Genomic DNA, 20,952 nt, shown 5'->3' with positions numbered 1-20,952 from the left:
AATATAAAGCGGCAAAGCATAAAGAATGTTGTAATGTGTAAACTCAGGTTCATCCCATGTGGGACTGCACATCTATTCCAGAATTCAACACATTGGCGCCAGTCGTTGCAGGTCTGTGACCAAGACCTGCATTCATCAAATCATAATATTTACTTTTTTGCAGTCTGACCCGCTTTATTGTTCTGATATTTCGTTTCCTGTTTTATTTATTTTATTTTTTCACAACACTTTCGCGCTGTGGTTTAGTTCCATATTTGTCAGTTCCTGTGAAATCTTTTGGTAGACCTTATCTGGTTAACCCCACCCACAGCCTTGCTCAACGCCGAGCCAGTACCAAACATCTTGAGAGGCCAGAGTTTCACGGTTCCGGTGTCATCGGTTAGATGTGAAATAAGTTAGCGTTTGCCTTTTTGAGCCTTTCTACGCATGCGCGAATCTTAGAACTTAAAAGCAAGGTTCTCTGTGTTCTTCGAAAATTACAGGACACCATTTGTATTTTTTCTTTTTTAAGAAACGAAAACAAGTTTTGCATTGCAGACAGTAATTTTTGTTTAAATATGTTGTCATCTTATTTATCGAAGTGTATTGCAGACAGTATTTTTTTTAAAAGTTTACATTTATCGTATTGTATATTTATGTTTCATTTGTATTATAAATACGCTTTATCTTCAGGAAATTGCTCGCTCTATTTTAGTTTTTTTTTAACATATTTCCCGTGACACCGGCTCTACTTCAGAGTTCAGGCGACAAAACCTGTGTGTAGTAGATGTATTTGAGATGTAATTCTGATTTTGGAAATGCTTATAGAAGTGTTACTCAAACAATAATTCTGGTCTCGGAGATAGACAAGGGGGACACTGTGTAAATAGTGCATTACTGGCACAGCACAACACAATACCCACAAACAAAACGTTAAGGTTCTTATAATAACTGCATTAACTGAGTTAACCATTTTTTTCTAATATTGTGATTTTCCTTTTTTTTTTTTTTTTTTTTTTTTTAGGAAGTTGGAAGTATTATTGGAAAAGTAGGTATACTGTTTATTTGGTATCTTTCATTTATTTTGGTAAGAGACAACTTTTTCTTTTTAACTTTGATGTTTTTTTTTTTTTTTCTCAGAAAGGGGAAACAGTTAAAAAGATGAGAGAAGAGGTAAGTCATTTCCATTGTGTGTTCTGCTATTGTAGAGATAACAGGATTTAAAAATGTCAGATTGGCATATCAATCATTCTGAGGTGATTAAAACAAATACACTCCTACAATTAAAATACAGGAACAAGCAAATATTAATATGCAGAAACATAAGCAAATATAAGTGTTGTTTTTATTTGCTTTAGAATTGTATTCAGTGTTTTTTCCTTCCTGAAAAGAAATTGAACTAATGATGTTTTGGAGTAAATAGCTTTAAAAATGTAGCTCAATGTTATACTGAAAAATATGTTATCGCTGCAGTCCGGTTCCATCAACATCACTCATAAGTGCCCTATACTTCTTCAAATGCAAATGTAATAAAACTTGACTAAACCTCTCAAATTACCAGAGTGGTGCTCGAATCAACATTTCAGAAGGATCCTGCCCAGAGAGGATTGTCACAGTTACCGGTCCCACAGATGCCATTTTCAAAGCCTTTTCCATGATTGCACTTAAGTTTGAAGAGGTACAGTAAATCAAACTTTTTTTTCCACCACAGTGACATCATTTAAATATTTCTGTGGTTTGTAAAATAAATGGTACATAAAAACAGACAGTTATGCCTTGCTGTTCCGACCTAATGTTTCCCAAACTATAAGTAAATTATTTTTATCCTGTATAATGCTTGTAGCACTGACACTAATAGACAATTTAGTTGTAGCTTGGAGGCTTATTTTGTAAGTGGTTAAAAGCTGCTGTAAAGCCAGCTTTGGTTTTCCTAAGAGTATTTCTTAAGTAGAGGTGCGCTGCAGAATAATGACTGCGTGTTTATGGTATAAAACCACTGAATGCTGTCTAAGACACATCTGAATTTGAACCGATTTATTTTGCTGATTGTTTTGCAAGTAAAATGAAACCTACATCTGCATCTCTTAAAGACGTTCAGAATTATATTTTAGTATTATAGTAATGGCATCTAATAAAATAACCTTCTTAAACAGATTAGAGGCTTAATACACTCTGCCATGTCAGGGCACTGAGGTGTTACGCCTCCAGTTCCACCGATTGGTTCAAGTGAAACTGTGAAACAACCTTAGGCAGAAAAGCTGGGTTAGGGCTTAACCCTCCATGGAAAGGGCCTGTAACTCAATGACACATTTGGCTGACGTGACGGCCAGGAGAAAGACAAGTATTTAGGCTCCACTGAATGCAGAGGCTCGAAATGAGCTTTCATAAGAGCCTCTAAACCAAGTCCAGACTCCATGAAGAAACCACTGGTTTAAGGGAATGGCAGAGCCGCCTAGTCCTTTTTAAAAACTGCACTGCCAAAAAATGAGCTCCGGGAGACACAAAGTCAATTTTGACGTGGCACATACATATAGCAGCCAGGTACACCTTCAACATAGAGGGGGATTTACCCTTCTCTAGGAGGTCCTGTAGTAACTGCAAAACAACCGACATGGGGCAGGAGATGGGGTCATGGTCTCACGCCAAGCACCACTCCTGGAAAATCCTCCATTTATAAGAATACTGAGACCTTGTAAAAGAGGCTCTAGCATTCTATTCTGTGACTATAACAGTCTGAGAATCCGAAGGCATTCAGACGCTTCCGTTTAAGGGCCAGACCCACAGCTGGATTGACCCGAGGTCTGGTGCCACAGATGGCCCTGAGCCTGACTGAAAAGGTCCCTGTGTAGCGGGTTCCGCCACGGCTGTCCCTAAATGAGCTAGCTGAGAGTGGTAAACCATATCCCCCTGGACCAGTGCAACGTAAGCAGGAGGACCCTCGCGACCCCATTCCATACTTTTTCCAAGAAAGATGGGATCAGCGCTAGAGGGGAGAAGGCATTCAGCAAGCCCTGAGGCCTCTGTGGGCTGGGGCATCTATTCCCAGAGGGCCCCCGCCTTTCTGAATTGAAAACCACAGAAAGCAATGTCTGGACTCCTCTGAGGAAAACTGTCACGCTGCCAAACCTGTGTCAAATCATGGCTACAACCTGGGAATGCAGGTCTGCTGCCTGGTTCGAAACCACTGGCAGGTGGACTGCCCTGAGGGACAGAAAAAACGGTTGTGCCCAGGTGAGCAACTGGAACGCCACTTGGTGCAACCCCGGGGACCGTAGCTCCCCCTGGATAGAGGACAGAGGAGGCTGCGGCCAGCAGTCCTGGCAACCGTTGGTACAGCACCACCTGCACTGACTGTCTGAGATGGATCCCAAGGAAAAATGTCACTTGCGTGTGAGCCCCAGCTGGGTAAAATGCTCCATCACTAGAGCCATGTGAGACACGGCTTGCTTACTGTCATCCAAGTAATTGAGGACCCTGACCCTCTGTAGCCGCAGGGGTGCTAGAACTGTGTCCATGCACTTGGAGAAAGTCCTGGGAACAAGAGACAGACCCAATGGCAGAACACAGAACTCGTACATGCTGCCCTGAAAAGCGAAGCAGAGGTACTTTCTGTGGCCAGGATGTATTGGGACATAGAAGTATGTGTCCCAGAGGGCCACGGTTGCAAACCAGCCGCCAGGCCAGACGGACTGGAGAATGTGACAGGTAGTTAGCATGTTGAACTTTCTCACCTTCAGGAATATGTTCAGGCCTCTGAGATCCAAAATGGGACCGAGCCCTTGAGGATAATATCCTTAAGGAATAGAAAGAAGACAAGCGTTGAACTGACAACAGAACTGGCAGAAGGCACAGGTGTTATTGTCCATCAAATCAACAGTACGAAGGTCACTCTTGAAATCAGGACTTAAAAGATGTGTTGCAGCAAGAATACCTCTGTTAAGAAAGGGGAACAAGACTAAAAGGCTAAAATATGCACAAGAAAACAGAAATCGGACTATGGAACAATGGTCAAAGGTTTTTTGTACTGTTGATGGATGGACAACGACACCTGTGCCTTCTAGAAGCAATTTTATTGAACAAGTATGTTTACTAAATTTAAATCACAATTGCCTGTGTTGATGATTATATTATTATGTATTTCTTAGCAGACGCCCTTTACCTAGGGCGACACTAAAATTCTGCAATAAAAAAAAAAAAAAAAAATTGATTAAATAATTGATTTTGTTATCAAACAACCAAAAAAAGCCTTTCATGTTTTTTGCCCCGCCCCAAGTGTAAAACAAAAAATTCTCTGAGAGCATAGAAAATCTGTGTTTTTCCGCCGCAGTCTGGTTCCTTGGATCCGTGGTTAAGCACAGAAAACAGAATTTAGAAAAAAAAAAAAAAAAAAAAAAACCTTTCAATTGCAAATAGTGTAGTTGCAATTTGTTAAAATGAGGAAGAACATCAGAGGTGATTGTGATGTCACAACTTATGGTCCTGATTGGACGGGTTTTCAGGAAGAAGTGGAATGGTGGAGGAGTAAAGTCCTTGTTGTACTGCAAGTGTGTAGTCAGTGCGTTCCATATGCCTGTTTGTATAATTGGAAAAGGCATAATCAAGTTACTGTAAATATGGGAAACACCAAAATAAATGTTACCTGGATAAGTTTGACAAACATCTGTCTGGAAGTGGTTTTCTTTCACTGATTGGCCGGCTACAGTAGCATTATGTTAATACATTGTATTCCTTGTCTTTCAATACTAATATTTATATATATCGGAATCTGCCGAATCAACACCCAGGGGGCGTAAAGTTGTCATTAAGGCAAAAGGGGGAGAGCATTGACTCAGGCAGGGAGTATTTTTAACATTAGGCTACGTTGAGTCATGCTACAATTAGTCATGCTTAAAATTCAAAGGTAAAGCACAGCACAAGGTCACAATAAAGAATCAAGAAGTGCAGTTAACATATTTAATGACTGGTGAAATACAATTCAAAGCTGCTGCAGTAAGTCCACCGTTTTGTCATTTCAAAACAAAACAAACATTCAACTTTAAAGCTGCAATTTCCAGTGCAAAATCACATCATGAAAAACACTTGTTTATCTTTTCAAAGCATGATGTTATTTCTAACAGTTCTGATGTATTTACCCACTCCGTGTTCTTGTTGCTCACAGAGATAGAGAGACAGCACATGTATATTTTCTCCTGATGTTTTCTCCTCTTTTGGGACATGTTGAAGTCTAAGGGATTATTTTAAACCTAATAGTACATTGAACACTGCCTCAGCCAATCAACATGCAGCATTCCTTGTCATTATCCACCAGTAAAGGCCTGCTAGTGTAAACACAAAACATCATCATTTTGATTCAATGTATTGGTATGCTACAATTCTATCCTAAAGCTCTTTAAAAATCAAAGCAAAGATTTTGGATTACAAAGTTGTGAACCTCCAAGTTTCCTGTCCATCCATCCCCACATCTGTTAGCTAAGGTCCTTCACATCTGACATTAGCGATTCATTTTTACAATGTTCTAATATTCAGAATGTATTTGCAATAATTGTGAATTGTTATGCCTGTATTAACCCAAGAATAAAGTGGACTTTATTATTATTACACCTGAGTCCCCTGTGGCTCTTTTTAAAAAGGATCCAATGCCATTGGAGGTCTGGGACTCTGTTTAAGGAGCCTTGCAGTACCATGGCACTGCAATGGAATACTAGTTTGTATTGGTTCATACAATCCAAAACTATTTGTATTCCAAAACATGATAAAACCTTCTCACTGTGTACCATTCTACAAATGGCAGCTATGATAACATTGCCAGTGCCCTTGTGCTAGCTTTGCCTCTTTCTCTATTACAGAACAGCCACAATGCCATTGTAGTGCCACTGCATTGTTATTGAAGATCACAGGTGAAATGGGGAAAAAAAAAACCTTCAAAGATGTCCCAGAGTGTTTGTTTGCTATACAAACTTGATTAAGTTCTGGGCCTAGCTCCTTCATGCAGGCCCAAATTGGGTGTTTGCTTTGATCCTGGGTCACTGTACAGGGGATCAGCGTGTTAACTGGAGTAACAAAACCCTTGTTAATTTTTATTAACTTCTTTCTTACAGGACATAAATGCTTCAATGACAAACAGTACAGTGACAAGTAAACCGCCAGTGACGCTGAGACTGGTGGTTCCTGGAAGCCAGTGTGGCTCATTAATAGGAAAAGGAGGGTCCAAGATCAAGGAAATCAGAGAGGTAAATCAAAGTTCCATCTATTCCAGTCAGCAAAACAAACGATTATATATACAGTGCTATGAAAAAGTATTTGCCCCCTGTCTAATTTTCTGCATTTTGGCACATTTTTCACATTGAATTTGGTCAGATCTTTATGTGGGTTGTAGTAGTATATAGAGGGAGTCTGAGAGAAAAAATGACACCAAAGTTTGATGCTGCTTTCATTTGTTTGGTGTGCAAGGTATCAAACATGCAATCTCCAGGTGTGAAAAAGTTATTGCCCCCCTAGTTAACTCAACCCAATTAAAGGGATAGTTAGGGTCAGCTGTTTGAATACTTTGGTTAACAATCAGGCCTGATTTGGGCCAGCCCTGCCCAATATAAATCTGACTAACTTTGGCCCTTACCATCAGAGTGAAGCTGTCAGCACACAGGTTCTAGAGACACATCATGCCATGATCAAAAGAAATTCCTGAAGACCTCCGGAAAAAAGATGTTGATGCCTGTCAGTCTGGAAAGGGTTACAAAGCCATTTTTAAGGCTCTGGGGCTCCACCAAACCACAGTCAGAGCCATATTGTCCAAATGGAGAAAGTTTGGGACAGTAGTAAATCTTCCCAGGAGTTGCCCTCCTGCCAAAATCTCTCCAAGAGCAAGACATAAAATCGTCCATGAAGTCACAAAGAACCCTAGAAGAACATCCAAGGATTGCAGGCCTCTCTCGCCTCGGCTAAGGTCAGTGTTCATGACTCCACCATTAGAAAGACACTGGGCAAAAATGGGATTCATGGCAGAGTAGCAAGGTGGACACCACTGCTCACTAAGAAGAACATGAATGCTTGTCTCAAGTTTGTGAAAAAGCATCTAGATGATCCTCAAGAGTTCTTGAACAATGTTCTATGGACAGATCAGTCAAAAGTGGAACTTTTTGGCCAACATGGGCCGTGTTATGTCTGGGGAAAACCAAACATTTAATTCCACAGTAAAAACCTCATACCAACGGTCAAGATGGTGGTGGTAATGTTATTTTGTGTTATTTGTTCACTCAGGGTCCCTTTTATCTAATATTAGATGTTGATATCATTCAGTGTCAAAAAAATGCAGTAATGCAGAAAATTAGAGAGGGGGCAAATACTTTTTCATGGCACTGTGTGTGTATATATATATATATATATATATATATATATATATATATATATATATATATATATAGATATAGATATATAGTATAGATATATATCTATATATGGAAGGTTACTCAATCAGAGACTCTGATTAGTTGACCTAGAGGCATCTAATCCCTACTAGAAAATGATCGAGTGCGAACAGCCAATCAGCTTCCAGATCTAGCAGGCTTCTATTTTGCATAGATGCCCGCTGAAATGTTGAAGGGCTTAACTGTGAATTACATTTCAAATCAATCCGCTCATAAATACCGGCTTTTTCCCTTAACATTCTAATCTACAACTAATCTGATAACATAAAAAGCTACTTAGACATACTTTCTGATGCTGGTCTAGAGACGAGCAAAATCATGTCTGTGACAGGGCACCGCGATGACGACTCAATTCGCAATTACTGGACAGCAAATCTACAGGAAAGACATGATTGGTCCACAATTCTGTCATCAACTGGATGCAAACAACACCCTCCCTCAAAACCAGCGAGTCAAACTGCCAACCCTGTTTCAGTTCTTTCCACATCAGTCAATCCACTCCCTGACAGCTTGAATGACAGCCCGCCTCCAATAACAAGTTTTGAGTCTGACTCAATACTACACGGAGTATTCAACAAATGTCCAGATAAATTATACTAAAAAAGAGTAAGACCCCAGTAAATAAATATGTTAGCAATAATAATAATAATAATAATAATAATAATAATAATAATAACTAGAACTGCCAGGCAGTTTTAGGACTCCCAAGCCCCAGTATCAGTACCCATCTAAGCGTGTTTAGTTCTCAATGTGTCAAGTTTAAAATCAGCAACTTCAACTGTTCCACAGAAGAAGATTTTGAAAGTTTTCTTTTTTTCAAAAATGCGTCAGGCAGCCATTTTGTTTAACGCAAGTTTCTTAAGTCAGTTTTATTGCTACAGTGTCAAGGATGATGCTTGTGAAGTTTCGAGTTAGTCAAGTAAACCGTTTGTCAGCTGAGGCAGTTTTAAATTTCAGACGTAAACGTACACCTGGTAGCCATCTTATTTTGTAAAACATAACCATTTTGACATATTTGTATTCTGCTGTCACTGGAACAATACCTACCAAGTTTGGAGTCTGTTGGTCAGATGTTTTCAAATAAAAGCAGTCTGCTGTTAAGTGCGCAGCCTTTGGCTTGGAAGCCTAATTTTCTTTACGTGGATGTCGTTTTTATATTCTAATTATGTTAGGGACTATTTTCCTCAGCATGAGGTTACCCAGCGAAATATCTGAAGTTCAAGGTAAATATAGGTTTTAAAGTTGTTTTTAAAGAGAAAATAAAGAAATAAATAGTTTTCTAATAGTGATTGTGGCTGTACCGTGTGGTAGATGACCTTGACTTTCTTTAGCGCCCTCGCCTACGACTCGGGACGTATGACTCCAGTCGGGGTCATCTACCACACGGTAGAGCCCACATTGACTGGCTCTATCGCTTAAGTATATGTCCTTAGAATGTTTGTAACTACATCACAAAAACAAATCAAACAATACCACTCCACCAGTTTCTTTTGATCAATCAGGGGGGAGGGCGAGAGAAGGCTCAAGATAATTACCTCATAATACTTTTCTAATCAAAACCACTGAAAATTATTTGCAAGTCTCTATTTCAGTGAATCTACAAAAAAACATAACAACCCTATGGACAACTTAAAATCCAACTACTGAGCGAGAATGTAGGCTCCAAACTGCCCACCAAGTCACTGGAGAAATATACAATACAATGTTAGAAGAATCCACCAGCTTTCCATCTTTATCCAACCAATGTGAATGATAGAAGTACTTGCAGCCATTTATTCATCATGATGGCAATATGTTTTATTGCTGCAGTTTGAGCCATTACTACACAAATCATTCAATTAGGTCCACAACAATCCAGTTATTGTCCAGCGCTGATTTACAAAGCAGGGAAGTTATGTCCGTGACTGGTAATCAGTGTAAAAGTAACCTTATGTTACTGGACCGTCAACAAAGAGCAATGGAAAACCTGGCCACATGCTCTCTCTGCCGCAGGAGACACACTTAAATCACCATCTTCAGCAAGTTGCACCAATTCCAAAGGTCACGCGCCTTCTACTGTTCAATTACAAAGCAACTTTCCCCAAAGCATTTTTAATAACTGCTCAATACCTGGATATATGCAAATAAATTACCAAGGAAAGGACTACTATTACTACCACTAATAATAATAATAATAATAATAATAATAATAATAATTAACATTTGCACAATCTTATTTTCCAATATTTATTCTCAGTTCAAATAAAAGTACACAGCTTTAAAAATACTATTTGGTACACTAATTTTATAGAGAAGTTAGTTGGTTAGTTTGCTTCCGGTAAATGATTGAACACACTGGAAAGAGCAGCAAGATTTCTTCAGAAATGTCTTCAAAGAAAAAGACATCAGCTGCATCAAAGATCAGAAATATTTCTGCTGAAGAGTGCTCTGTCTAGTACAAGAAAGGGAGATTTCATGTGTCTGTTATTTTTATATTTATGTTTTTATTTTGTTTGATAATTCACTCGTGGTGAAAACGGAATGTCTTTAAAAGTGAACATAATGCTAAATTGTAGAATGTTTCATTTTTTTAATTAATTTTTTTTACTGCTTTGAAGGTAAGCATTTGGTTGTACAATAACTTGAGAGAAAATGCTGTATATTTTAATACATAGTATTGTAGCGATCTCGGTTCCTGCAGGCAGGCGCATCACACTGGGTGAGGCAATCCACACACAGACGGAGGGGCGGGTGCGAACCCGGTGCCTCTTGCACTAAAGCATAGCACCGATACCACTGTACAAAAGAGCCGGTTCCTTTGCAAGGAATGTATATCAGGCTTACGTCTTCGTATGTGATTAAGTCACCTACCAGTCCTGCTGCTGCCTTCCCCCATGCACGCTACAGTATGTTTAATCGTGAAATATCTTCAAATACCTATTTTTAGACAGTAAAAGACAGCCCTATCGATAACTGATCAGCGTTTAAACCACCTCCTCTTCCTCCATAGTCAGAAACATCGGGCTCATTCTATAGAATATTCTTATACATGTTTTACATAACTTTTGTGTTGCCAGTGACACACTGGCTATAAAAACCCAGTTGCCCTCCCCAAGCCAGCTGAGTCACTCCACTGACAGATGGAGTACTACAGTGTATCTGGTTAGCCTGTGCCCCAGAGGCCTCCACTCAGGGAACTCAATTTGACATCTGCTTAGAATGCTACTGTAGTACACCCTGAGGCTGTGGTGAAACATAGCAAATGCCTTAACAGACTAAATACAGTATAATCGTAAATCTTGAAAAACTACTCACTTCTAAATCTTTTGTAGTCATTTTTGTATTACTTTAGTATAAATGCATGTTAATTTGGATTCATATGTTGTTTTTTTCTGACTTTATGTGAACGAAAAGACACACATTTGCCCGTTTTCCCATTGGAAATAGTGATATTTTGAAATGTCACTGTCCTGGTCACAAAAGCAAAGTTTGTGGGGAATAATAGCCATTTTCTATACTTTTGAGGCATAAGCAATTAGGAAATAACAATTACTACCCAGGAACAAAAAAAAAATTGTTACACGGTGTTATTTTTTCCTACACTGTTATTTTTGTATTTTTCAGACTACAGGAGCTCAGGTACAAGTAGCAGGGGACATGCTGCCAAACTCCACAGAGAGAGCTGTAACTATCTCAGGCACTCCAGACGCCATCATCCAGTGCGTAAAGCAGATATGTGTGGTGATTCTAGAGGTAGGACAGACGTGCCCCACTGCTTACCCCCCCCCCCCCCCCCCCCCCCCCCCCCCCCAGGGATATCAGACATAAGCCTAGTTGATATAGTACATGTATAATCTTCATGTATGCCTGGTTGCCTTTATGTGACCCTGTTTATTTTGTCATTGCATCAGTCAAATTCAGCTTAAAGGGATGTCTTTCTTTTGAATGTAACAAAATAGGTTTTATTAAGAAAAATGTGCACAGGATCATTTTCTGTTTTAAGCAGGGATGCTTTTGGTAGTTGTAGGGTTTGGAGAATTGCAGTAAAAACTTTATTGTACTTTATTATTGCATTTGTAAAGGTGGTTACAACTTTTTTTTATAACTTGTTATAACTTGCTATATAATGATGTGTTAATATATTTCACCTGTAAAGGCTTATCAATATTTTATTAACATTGCAGTGGGTGGCAGTGCTGTTTGACCCCACTGCAGAACAACCCTTGCAGTGCAATAGGTATCCATTAGTAGCAGCCAGCCGTGGTAAATCAAGACGCAGATCAAAGGGGCTGTACTAAACAGGGTTGCACTCTGTGTGGCTTGTGAGAATGAAGAGGTTAATCTTTGCGTGCTCTGTTGCTTTATGTCCCTTGTATCCAGTCCCCACCCAAAGGTGCCACTATCCCCTACCGCCCCAAATCTGCCTCGGCACCCATCATATTCGCAGGAGGCCAGGTCAGAGGAGACACCATCTTAGCTTCAGCAGGAAACCACACCGTCCTGACACAGCCACAACAAGCAACTGTTAGTGAACTTTTACTGTCTTCTTTAGACCTCTGTGTGTGTGTGTGTGTGTTACTAATATATTAATGTAAATGTTTCATGCTGACAGATTAATATCAACTTTAATTTGAAGTAATGTGCTGAGTTTTAAAGATAAGTATTAGATGGTAATATTTTTTAAGTGTCGACTGCGTGAACAATATTCTCCTACAATGTGGAAATATTCTCCGTTGTTTGTTAATCATCAATCAGAATACACTTGTCTATTTAAAATTCATCACGTAAGGTATGGTTTACTTTTGTTCTTGCAGACCATTTTGAAAAAGAGGATAGCCTCAAAGTTCGCATTATAACTAACTGCAAGGCTTAATCCAAAAAGACTGGAGTTCTGTAAATGCTTTGAAAATATGCTCCTAAGTCATGCATACAAATGTTGCAGATAATGATTGTTTGAAAACCCTCTTCAGTTTCTGTGGGTCTCTTCAGTTTATAGTTTTTTGTTCTTAATATATAACAGTAACATAATTTAGTTTCATCACCATTTAGATCTATTGGATTGAGCTCATTGTCTTCTATAAATTTGACCTTTTGTTTGACCCTTTTTTTTTTTGACCGCTATGTCATTACATAGTGTTGTCGGTATAGCAGCCACGGCCCAAGGGCGCTCTCTTGTGCATTTAAATAATACTTTATGTCGAAGTGGCGTTTCAAATAAAAAATACAGTCAGCACTTGGATATCTGTTACTCAGATGCGTTTTACCACCCTTGTATTCAGAATAAAATCAATCCCCATTATACACTGAACAAAAATATAAACGCAACATACAACATTTTCAAAGATGTTACTGAGTTACAGTTCATATAAGGAAATCAGTCAATTTAAATAAATTCATGAGGCCCTAATCTATGGATTTCACATGACTGGGAATACAGATATGCATCTGTTGGTCACAGATACCTTAAAAAAAAAGGTAGGGGCGTGGATCAGAAAACCAGTCAGTATCTGGTGTGACCACCATTTGCCTCATGCAGAGCAACACATCTCCTTCGCATAGAGTTGAACAGGCTGTTGATTGTGGCCTGTGGAATGTTGTCCCACTCCTCTTCAATGGCTGTGCGAAGTTGCTGGATATTGGTGGGAACTGGAACACGCTGTAGTACACGTCAATCCAGAGCATCCCAAACATGCTCAATGGGTGACATGTCTGGTGAGTGTACAGGCCATGGAAGAACTGGGACATTTTCAACTTCCAGAAATTGTGTACAGATCCTTGCGACATGGGGCTGTGCATTATCATGCTGAAACACGAGGTGATGGCGGCGAATGAATGGCACGACAATGGACCTCAGGATCTCGTCACGGTATCTCTGTGCATTCAAATTGCCATCGATAAAATGCAGTGGTGTTCATTGTCTGTAGCTTATGCCTGCCCATACCATGGGGCACTCTGTTCACAACGTTGACATCAGCAAACCGCTCACCCACACGACGCCATACACGCTGTCTGCCATCTGCCCGGTACAGTTGAAACCGAGATTATCCGTGACTTCTCCAGTGTGCCAGTGGCCATCGAAGGTGAGCATTTGTCCACTGAAGTCGGTTACGATGCCAAACAGCAGTCAGGTCAAGACCCTGGTGAGGACGACAAGCACGCAGATGAGCTTCCCTGAGACGGTTTCTGACAGTTTGTGCAGAAATTCTTTGGTTGTGCAAACCCTCAGTTTAATCAGCTGTCCAAGTGGCTGGTCTCAGACAATCCCGCAGGTGAAGAAGCCGTATGTGGAGGTCCTGGACTGGCATGGTTACACGTGGTCTGCAGTTGTGAGGCCGGTTGGACGTACTGCCAAATTCTCTAAAACGACGTTGGAGGTGGCTTATGGTAGAGAAATGAACATTGAATTCTCTGACAACAGCTCTGGTGGACATTCCTGCAGTCAGCATGCCAATTGCACGCTCCCTCAAAACTTGAGACGTCTGTGGCATTGTGTTGCATGACAAAACTGCACAGTTTAGAGTGGCCTTTTATTGTCCCCAGCACAAGGTGCACCTGTGTAATGATTGTGCTGTTTAATCAGCTTCTTGATATGCCACACCTGTGAGGTGGATGGATTATCTTGGCAAAGGAAAAATGCTCACTAACAGGGATGTAAACAAATTTGTGCACAAAATTTGAGAGAAATAAGCGTTTTTTGCATATGGAAAATTTCTGAGATCTTTTATTTCAGCTCATGACACATGGGACCAACACTTTACATGTTACGTTTTTATATTTTTGTTCAGTGTAATTAATATTTGTCAGTACTTGATGGAGAAATCTCGTGCAGAATTACACAGAGTAAAAGTATTATTAATTGGAATCATCATTTCGTAGAATTACATATGACACCATGTTCCTATAAAGTAGGTATAAAGTACCTAACAGCAAGACAATACAGCTTGGTTTGCAACAAACTAAAACTGAAATCACGTAACACAGTCCACTCTGTGTCACAGACAACCCAATGAAAAATTAATAGAATCATCACATCTTTTTATCTGAGTTCAGCATTAAACAGATTTCAAGCATCTATTTTTTTTTTTTATGTCAGCAAGACAGGTGATCAAAATATTTATAGCTGAGGTGTCACCCTATTTCAAGAATAAATATAGCCGTGTATCACCAGTGTAACAATAATTAACCCCATCACTACACATAATACTGTCCATAGGTAGCATATACAAAGAAAACAGAGTTGAGCTAAGAATTGAGCCCTGTAGGACCCCACATGTAACCTTTAACAAAAAAGAGGCATCCTCTATTTTAACAAATTGCAACCTGTTTGAGAGACCAAGACAGAAGACAACGTGACAATCATACCAGATTTTCAAGGCAATCAATTAAAAAAAAGATTGATCAATAGTGTCAAATGCAGCACTTAAGTCTAATAGTATAAGAACCGAAGGTGTGCCTCTGTCAGAGGATAATAACGCATCATTAAGCACTCTAATAAGTGCTGTCTCAGTGCTATGATAAGGCTGAAACCCCGACTGAAATTTCTCATATATATTATGAACTGCAGGAAATGTCTTAAGTTGATCGGTAACTACCATTTCTAAACATTTAGACAGAAACAGAAGATTTGAAATAGGCCTGTAGTTATTAAGAACACTGTGATCCAAGGTAGATTTCTTGAGAAGTGGTTTTACTATTGCAGTCTTGAAAGAGTTAGGAACAATATCTGATAAAAGGGAGCTATTAACAATATTTAATGCCATTGTATTTATTTTGGAGTATACATACAGGTTCATAGGTAAAGAGAAAGCAGCTTCAATTGTCTTTTTAATTGCTTTGCTATCCCGCCACCGCCCCGTCCATAATATTCTATCATTTGGAGTGGTTCTGAGTTCTGTTTCTCCAATATAATGTTTCTCTAAAGCTGCCTTTATCTGGCTTTGAGCTTGTTGAGAGCTTGCCCGGAGAATCCTAATGCAGGAACTACAGAGGAAAGTCAAACTAATTCAGTTTGTGGATGGAGAGAAGGAAGCGCATATCTGTATGTGCAAGTTTCAGCCTGTTTTGTACACGTTTATTTAGTAAGTGTATTAATGTATCCATTCTCAATTCAATGTTTCAAAAGCTTTCTTGTGTGCTTTGGAACAATGGAAGCGGGATGGTTTTGTTGATATTTGGCTGCAGATATAGCAGCCCTGTATTACCAATGTAACTAATAATCATCAAAGAAAGCAGAAGAAAAAAAAAAAACTCAAATCCAGTTCACATACCTTATCAGTAACAAGATCCAAAACTAGTAAAGAGGTAACTAAAGTTGTGGTGACACAAATGTGTCATGTACACAGCTACCAGGAATGGTACAGTTTAGACATTAATACACAGGGTTCACTCTGGGCTCTGAGTTAAATTAAAATTTATTTTTGGAAGCACTTCTAAACTAATAATAAGCTCCACAAGTCGGTTTTTTGACGTGACACTGGGCAACGCCAGCAGCAGTAGCACTTGCTGCTACCCAAGGCAATTTGTTTTTTTACTGTTTTGTGTTCAGTTACACAGGTTTTTGAATACTCGTGAACGCCAACAATGGATTTAGTATAAAACACCAATATACAAGTACAGTACTTGCCTTTTGTGTTAACCTTTGTGTTAGGACAGCGAGATTTGTATGACACATTTTCCTTGTAACTTATAAAAATAAAATATATTTTGTTTTTTATCATTTTTTATATATGAGATAAGCAAGGCTGTGTGTGAGATAACATGCAAATATGTGAGTCTCATAATGAGTGCATGAGACTTGAAATGCCTGTTGAAACAAGTGATTTTTTTTGGTGAATTTTTACTAAACTTAATAGTTTATTGATTTTGAGCCAAGTTAAAGCTTGCTGCAGGCAAAAAGCCACATATTTTGGAGAAATAAACCTTGAAAATACGGTAATAACAAAGTTAATGGTTTGGCTAGTAGGCTTTTCGCTGGTAATACCACTGAAGATATTGATACACAAGAATGTATTTTCTAATCTGTATTTTCTTTTAAACCACCAGGATATACCCGTCCTCTGGTCAGCCTGCCCCAAGGTACTCATTTTAGATTTATAATCACAGCATTATGCACCATGGAATCCGATGTAGACGTGAAGGAGTTTTAAGGTGGTATTGCAAGCTGATGTTTTAAAGTGACTGGAGCCTGTTTTAATCATCTAAACAGTGGCAGATCATTTTCCTTAAAATCTGTAGCCATGCTCTTTCATCTTTTTCCATATATATATCTATATATATATATATATATATTATATATATATATATATATATATATACATATACATACACATACACACACATCCAATGGTAGCCAAGTGCAGGTGATATATACAGTTACAAGGCAGGGAGGGGATTAATATCCTCCCTGTCAGAAACATGTAGTTGTTTAATTGTTTAATTATGATTTACTGTTAAATTATCACCTGCACCTGGCTGCCATTGTAAATTAGAGCCAGGTGCAGGGTTTTTATAGAGAGCAAGCAGTCTGCTCAGGGCTGCTGTTGTGTGAAGGAGCCAGATTGAAGGTGTACTCAATCGTAGAAAGAAAAAAAAAGGTACTGTGTAAAGACTTTTTTATATTTGTTAAAAAACACACAGTCTTTTAACAAATACAAAAAAAAAGCTTTACACCATACCTTTTTGTTTTCTATCTTTTTGAAGTGCTGGCTTGTTTGTGACATTTCCATTGAGTTTGTGCTGTGAGAGAATGTATTGTGATGTATAGTTTATTTTATACTGTGTTGCTGTGTTAGCTCTCATTGTATTCAGATTCCACTGCGGTATCTAGTTTCACTTGCATGACCTTGTCATACGAGACATTCATGGTCAACTGCTTTGAATAAGCAAGAGAGTGGAGCTAGAGGTTACCTCTTCAAGGGCTAACCCAGACAGATTTTGGTATGAGGGCAGACCCAGTACTGCACTGCATGTTGTTAATGGGTACAGGAAAATAGGATTATGTAGTAGCAGTGACTGACAACATGATAAATATTTGACAGATGGACAACTAGGTGGCTGTGGCTATTAGGCATCTTTAAACTGGCACAGAGTGTTTTTTTTTAAATCTTTTTAAAATGATATTCTGTTTTATTGTACATGTATTTTTAGTGTAGATGATAAGAAAAAAAAAAAAAAAATGGGTGTATGGAAATAGATAGATGTGGTGGATTTTCTGGTTCCATCTGTACTTGCAAGTGGCCCCTGGACCACAGTTGGAGAAAGTTACGTCTTCATGAATGTCAGATTTCTTGATACAAACTAAAGGAAGCATTCTATGTGATATGTATAGACAGAGTCACCACTGCAGCCAACTGTGGTATAGGATCAGTATGCCTCAGGTTAAGCAGTAGTTAACAGACTAATATTAACTGCTAATCCATTTATGTAGCTGTCTGTATAACAAAACATTATTAGAACGCCCTCTGCTGGTAAATAGAGGGAAGTTGAAATAAAATCAAAGTAGAGAATTAAAGGACAAATTTCTGAGGCTGTAACATACAAATGAATTTTATGCAGTGTGTGAGCATAAAACAATTCCGCACTTTGTTACCAAAGATGTTGTTATTAGGTTTTTTTTAAAAAACCTACAAGGAAAGATGTGCCACAGTTTAAATCCTAGGGTAATCTAGCGTAAATCATAGGGTAAACATTAATTCATTATTTTTAGTTTTTGTTACATACTATATATTTTGTACTGTGTATGCCACATCTGTTTTGCACAACACTCATTCAGAGCTATGCAATGATGAATTCTCTCTAACCAATACTGCTATACAGACAGGGTGATTTATATTTTTCACAACATTGTTGTTTTGCATTGTTTTCAGTTCTATTTAAATGTTAACATTATTGAACAGTGTGTGTCTCAGGTCATGATTTTCCTTTGTATTACCATTATCTACACACCCTCCAGTTTTCACAATGCTCAGGCGTGTTGTGAGAATAGGAAAAGTATTAGAAAACTTTACTGGAAGCACTTTACATTAAGTGTCTATCTACAGAAATCATACTGCAGTTGTACATGTGCTGACATAGTAATTAGGCTGAAAATATGCATACGCAAGTGTAAATACTGTGTACAAAAGAGCAACTGCCAATATTTTTCATTTTGCAATTGAGTTTTATTTACACAACCATATGTGTTATGAGAGTTTAGTTGGACACTTAATGTAAAGTGTAACCCTTTGTTTGTTTTCTCACACCAAAAATATGAAAAATATGACAACACCACTGGTGTCACCCCTATTTAAAAAATATTTTTCACCTATCATCGAATTTTGTCAGTTGGTTATTTTCCTTAGACACAAAAAACAAACCAAAAAACTTAAGAGCCAACATAAGCTTACTTAAGTATTTGGGGGTCTGAGTTTTTGATTATCTAATAGAAGGTTTAATGATCTATAATTTAGAGGTGATATGATTGACCTGAATTTGCTTTGTGTTTTGCAGACCTTTGCAATCCAGGGACAGTATGCCATTCATCCAGACGTGAGTCACGTGCATGCACATCACTTTCCTTTCCTCTGTATTCTGTCTTGGAAGAATTTACTGTCTGACTCTTCTTTTAGACTTTAAATAGTAGCATGATAAAAACAATAATCATAACAAAATAATGTGGACTCTGCTAGTAAACTGTACTTGATGCAACTAGAAAATACTCCACAGCAGCCCATAACGTCTGTTTAATAAATAGTAATAGTAATATTGTAATAATTGTAAACAAAACAAAAAAAACCAGACAGAATAACACAAAAGTATAACAATTTCGTTTATTTTTTTATTTTTTTTGAGTTGTTGACTTTTTCTCTTGAAAAAAAAAGTGTAATATGGTTTTCTGTATTCTGAAATAATTCCATTTGATTAGTTAGTTCTAATTTCCCATCCTGCCCTGCAGCTGACCAAGCTTCACCAGTTGGCTATGCAGCATTCCCCCTTTACTCCCCTTGGGCAGACCAACCCTGGTTTCCCTGGTACGTACCCATGACTCCCTGGGGGTGTCCTTCTTCTTAACCCCTTCTGTTTCCCGTGGTCATTAAATCATTTTATTAAATGTGCTCCACAACCCAAGATTCCTTTTATTTCAAAACTTAACAAGACTCACGTTTTTTTTGTTTTCCTTTATTTTTGTTTGTATGTGTGTTTGTATTTATCCTGGTAACACTTTGCTGAATCTCACTTTCATCCTAATCATTTAACCCAAGTGTCTCCAGTGGTGAGTTTTTCTCAATCTGTTTTCATGACTTCAATTAAATTTGGTATTCATGAAACTGTTCTAAATTGATGTTGATTTCTTTATGAACTGTTTAGAAAAGTGTTATCAATATCACACTTATGTAATTCAATTTAACACATGTATTTCTCAAAATTACTCCATTGGGTTAACCCTTTGTGGATAAACCCCATGATCTTTAAATATTGGAATAATAATTTAAAAAAATAAAAAATAAAAACCAAGCAGTAATTACCCAGCATTTATGAAACATTTTTTCATCTCACATCTCCTATAACAACTTTTCTCAAGTCCTGTCATTTTTTTGGTAGATTTCCTAGACTTTTATATTTTAACTTGTATTTAAATGACTCTGGTGACATCCATTTCTCCTGACACCACACTATAGTTTTGTTTCCTATTTCGCTAGTGTGGTGGCAGTATACATAGGCTTCACCAATGTGAAAGCCAAATCTGTAAAACTTAGCAATCTACAGCAAATTGATAAGAAAAAGTTGTGCTAATGAATGGTCTGAGCTGTTTTTAAAGCCATAGTTGTTACCTTTTAATGGTACAAATCTAGTAAGAAACTACTTGCACATAGTAAACTTTATGGAGTGCTGCATCTTATAAATACATTTTGTTGCCTCTTATTAGAAACATTTTCATTTAGGATATGCATATATTTGAAATGCAATGCTATAGGTGATTTTTTTTTAATTCAAACTGGGTCCAAAGGTCTAGCTGCAATCAGACTAAGTGATCTACAGCAAGTGTATCAGGAGGCAACATCTACTGTTTTGTATTGAATATATGCATATATTGAATTAAAGAAGACATTATAACAAAGTGGTGGGAGTGAGGGGGTTGTAATATTAATATAGCTAATAAGAGGTAAGACAATTGATTATAAACTCTTTTTATATTTAAGTAGTTTATTTGTAGTTCTGTAACATTGGGGCATATTTACAAAGCTTTAACACATTATTTAATTAGTTGTTGTTTGAATTAAATTTAAGTTTGATAGTCATTAAACTTGTTTGCAACAGTCTAGAACAGTTTCATGAATATTATGGCCCAACTCAGGAAGCAAAGCTTTGAGAATAGGGCCCACTTGACATTTCTTATTGGAAGTGGCATAAACTTTACACTGGAGCTACCAGACCTTGGAACTCATTGGTCACATTATCCAGCTGTAGCCAGGAGTTAAGGGTTAAATAAGTAATATTACATTTGTAGCATCATTTTCCTGTGATGTGTGGTCTTCTAATTTTGTAGTCTTTTAGTATTCTACATTTTTTGTTTGTTTGTTTTGCAGAGTGA

General features: G+C 38.0%; 1 protein-coding gene across 8 annotated transcripts in view; it reads left to right on the top strand.

Moving 5' to 3' along the window:
- Positions 1 to 20,952, top strand: part of LOC121312951 (poly(rC)-binding protein 3-like) — a 295,367-nt gene that overhangs the window by 261,982 nt on the left and 12,433 nt on the right. For 7 of the 8 annotated variants that reach the window (XM_041244948.1, XM_041244950.1, XM_041244944.1 and 4 more), the window contains 9 exons: positions 1,004 to 1,027; positions 1,120 to 1,152; positions 1,541 to 1,657; positions 6,078 to 6,209; positions 11,007 to 11,135; positions 11,763 to 11,906; positions 16,425 to 16,457; positions 18,870 to 18,908; positions 19,315 to 19,390. In XM_041244948.1, the coding sequence (XP_041100882.1) occupies positions 1,004 to 1,027; positions 1,120 to 1,152; positions 1,541 to 1,657; positions 6,078 to 6,209; positions 11,007 to 11,135; positions 11,763 to 11,906; positions 16,425 to 16,457; positions 18,870 to 18,908; positions 19,315 to 19,390 (727 nt within the window). The remainder of the gene's footprint in view (positions 1 to 1,003; positions 1,028 to 1,119; positions 1,153 to 1,540; positions 1,658 to 6,077; positions 6,210 to 11,006; positions 11,136 to 11,762; positions 11,907 to 16,424; positions 16,458 to 18,869; positions 18,909 to 19,314; positions 19,391 to 20,952) is intronic. The other variant, XM_041244947.1, reaches the window with a different exon arrangement.

The sequence above is a fragment of the Polyodon spathula genome, chromosome 3 (assembly GCF_017654505.1).
Source record: "Polyodon spathula isolate WHYD16114869_AA chromosome 3, ASM1765450v1, whole genome shotgun sequence".
NCBI lineage: Eukaryota > Metazoa > Chordata > Actinopteri > Acipenseriformes > Polyodontidae > Polyodon > Polyodon spathula.
The sequence above is the reverse complement of the archived record's forward strand: the minus strand, read 5'-3'. Positions and strand labels throughout refer to the sequence as shown.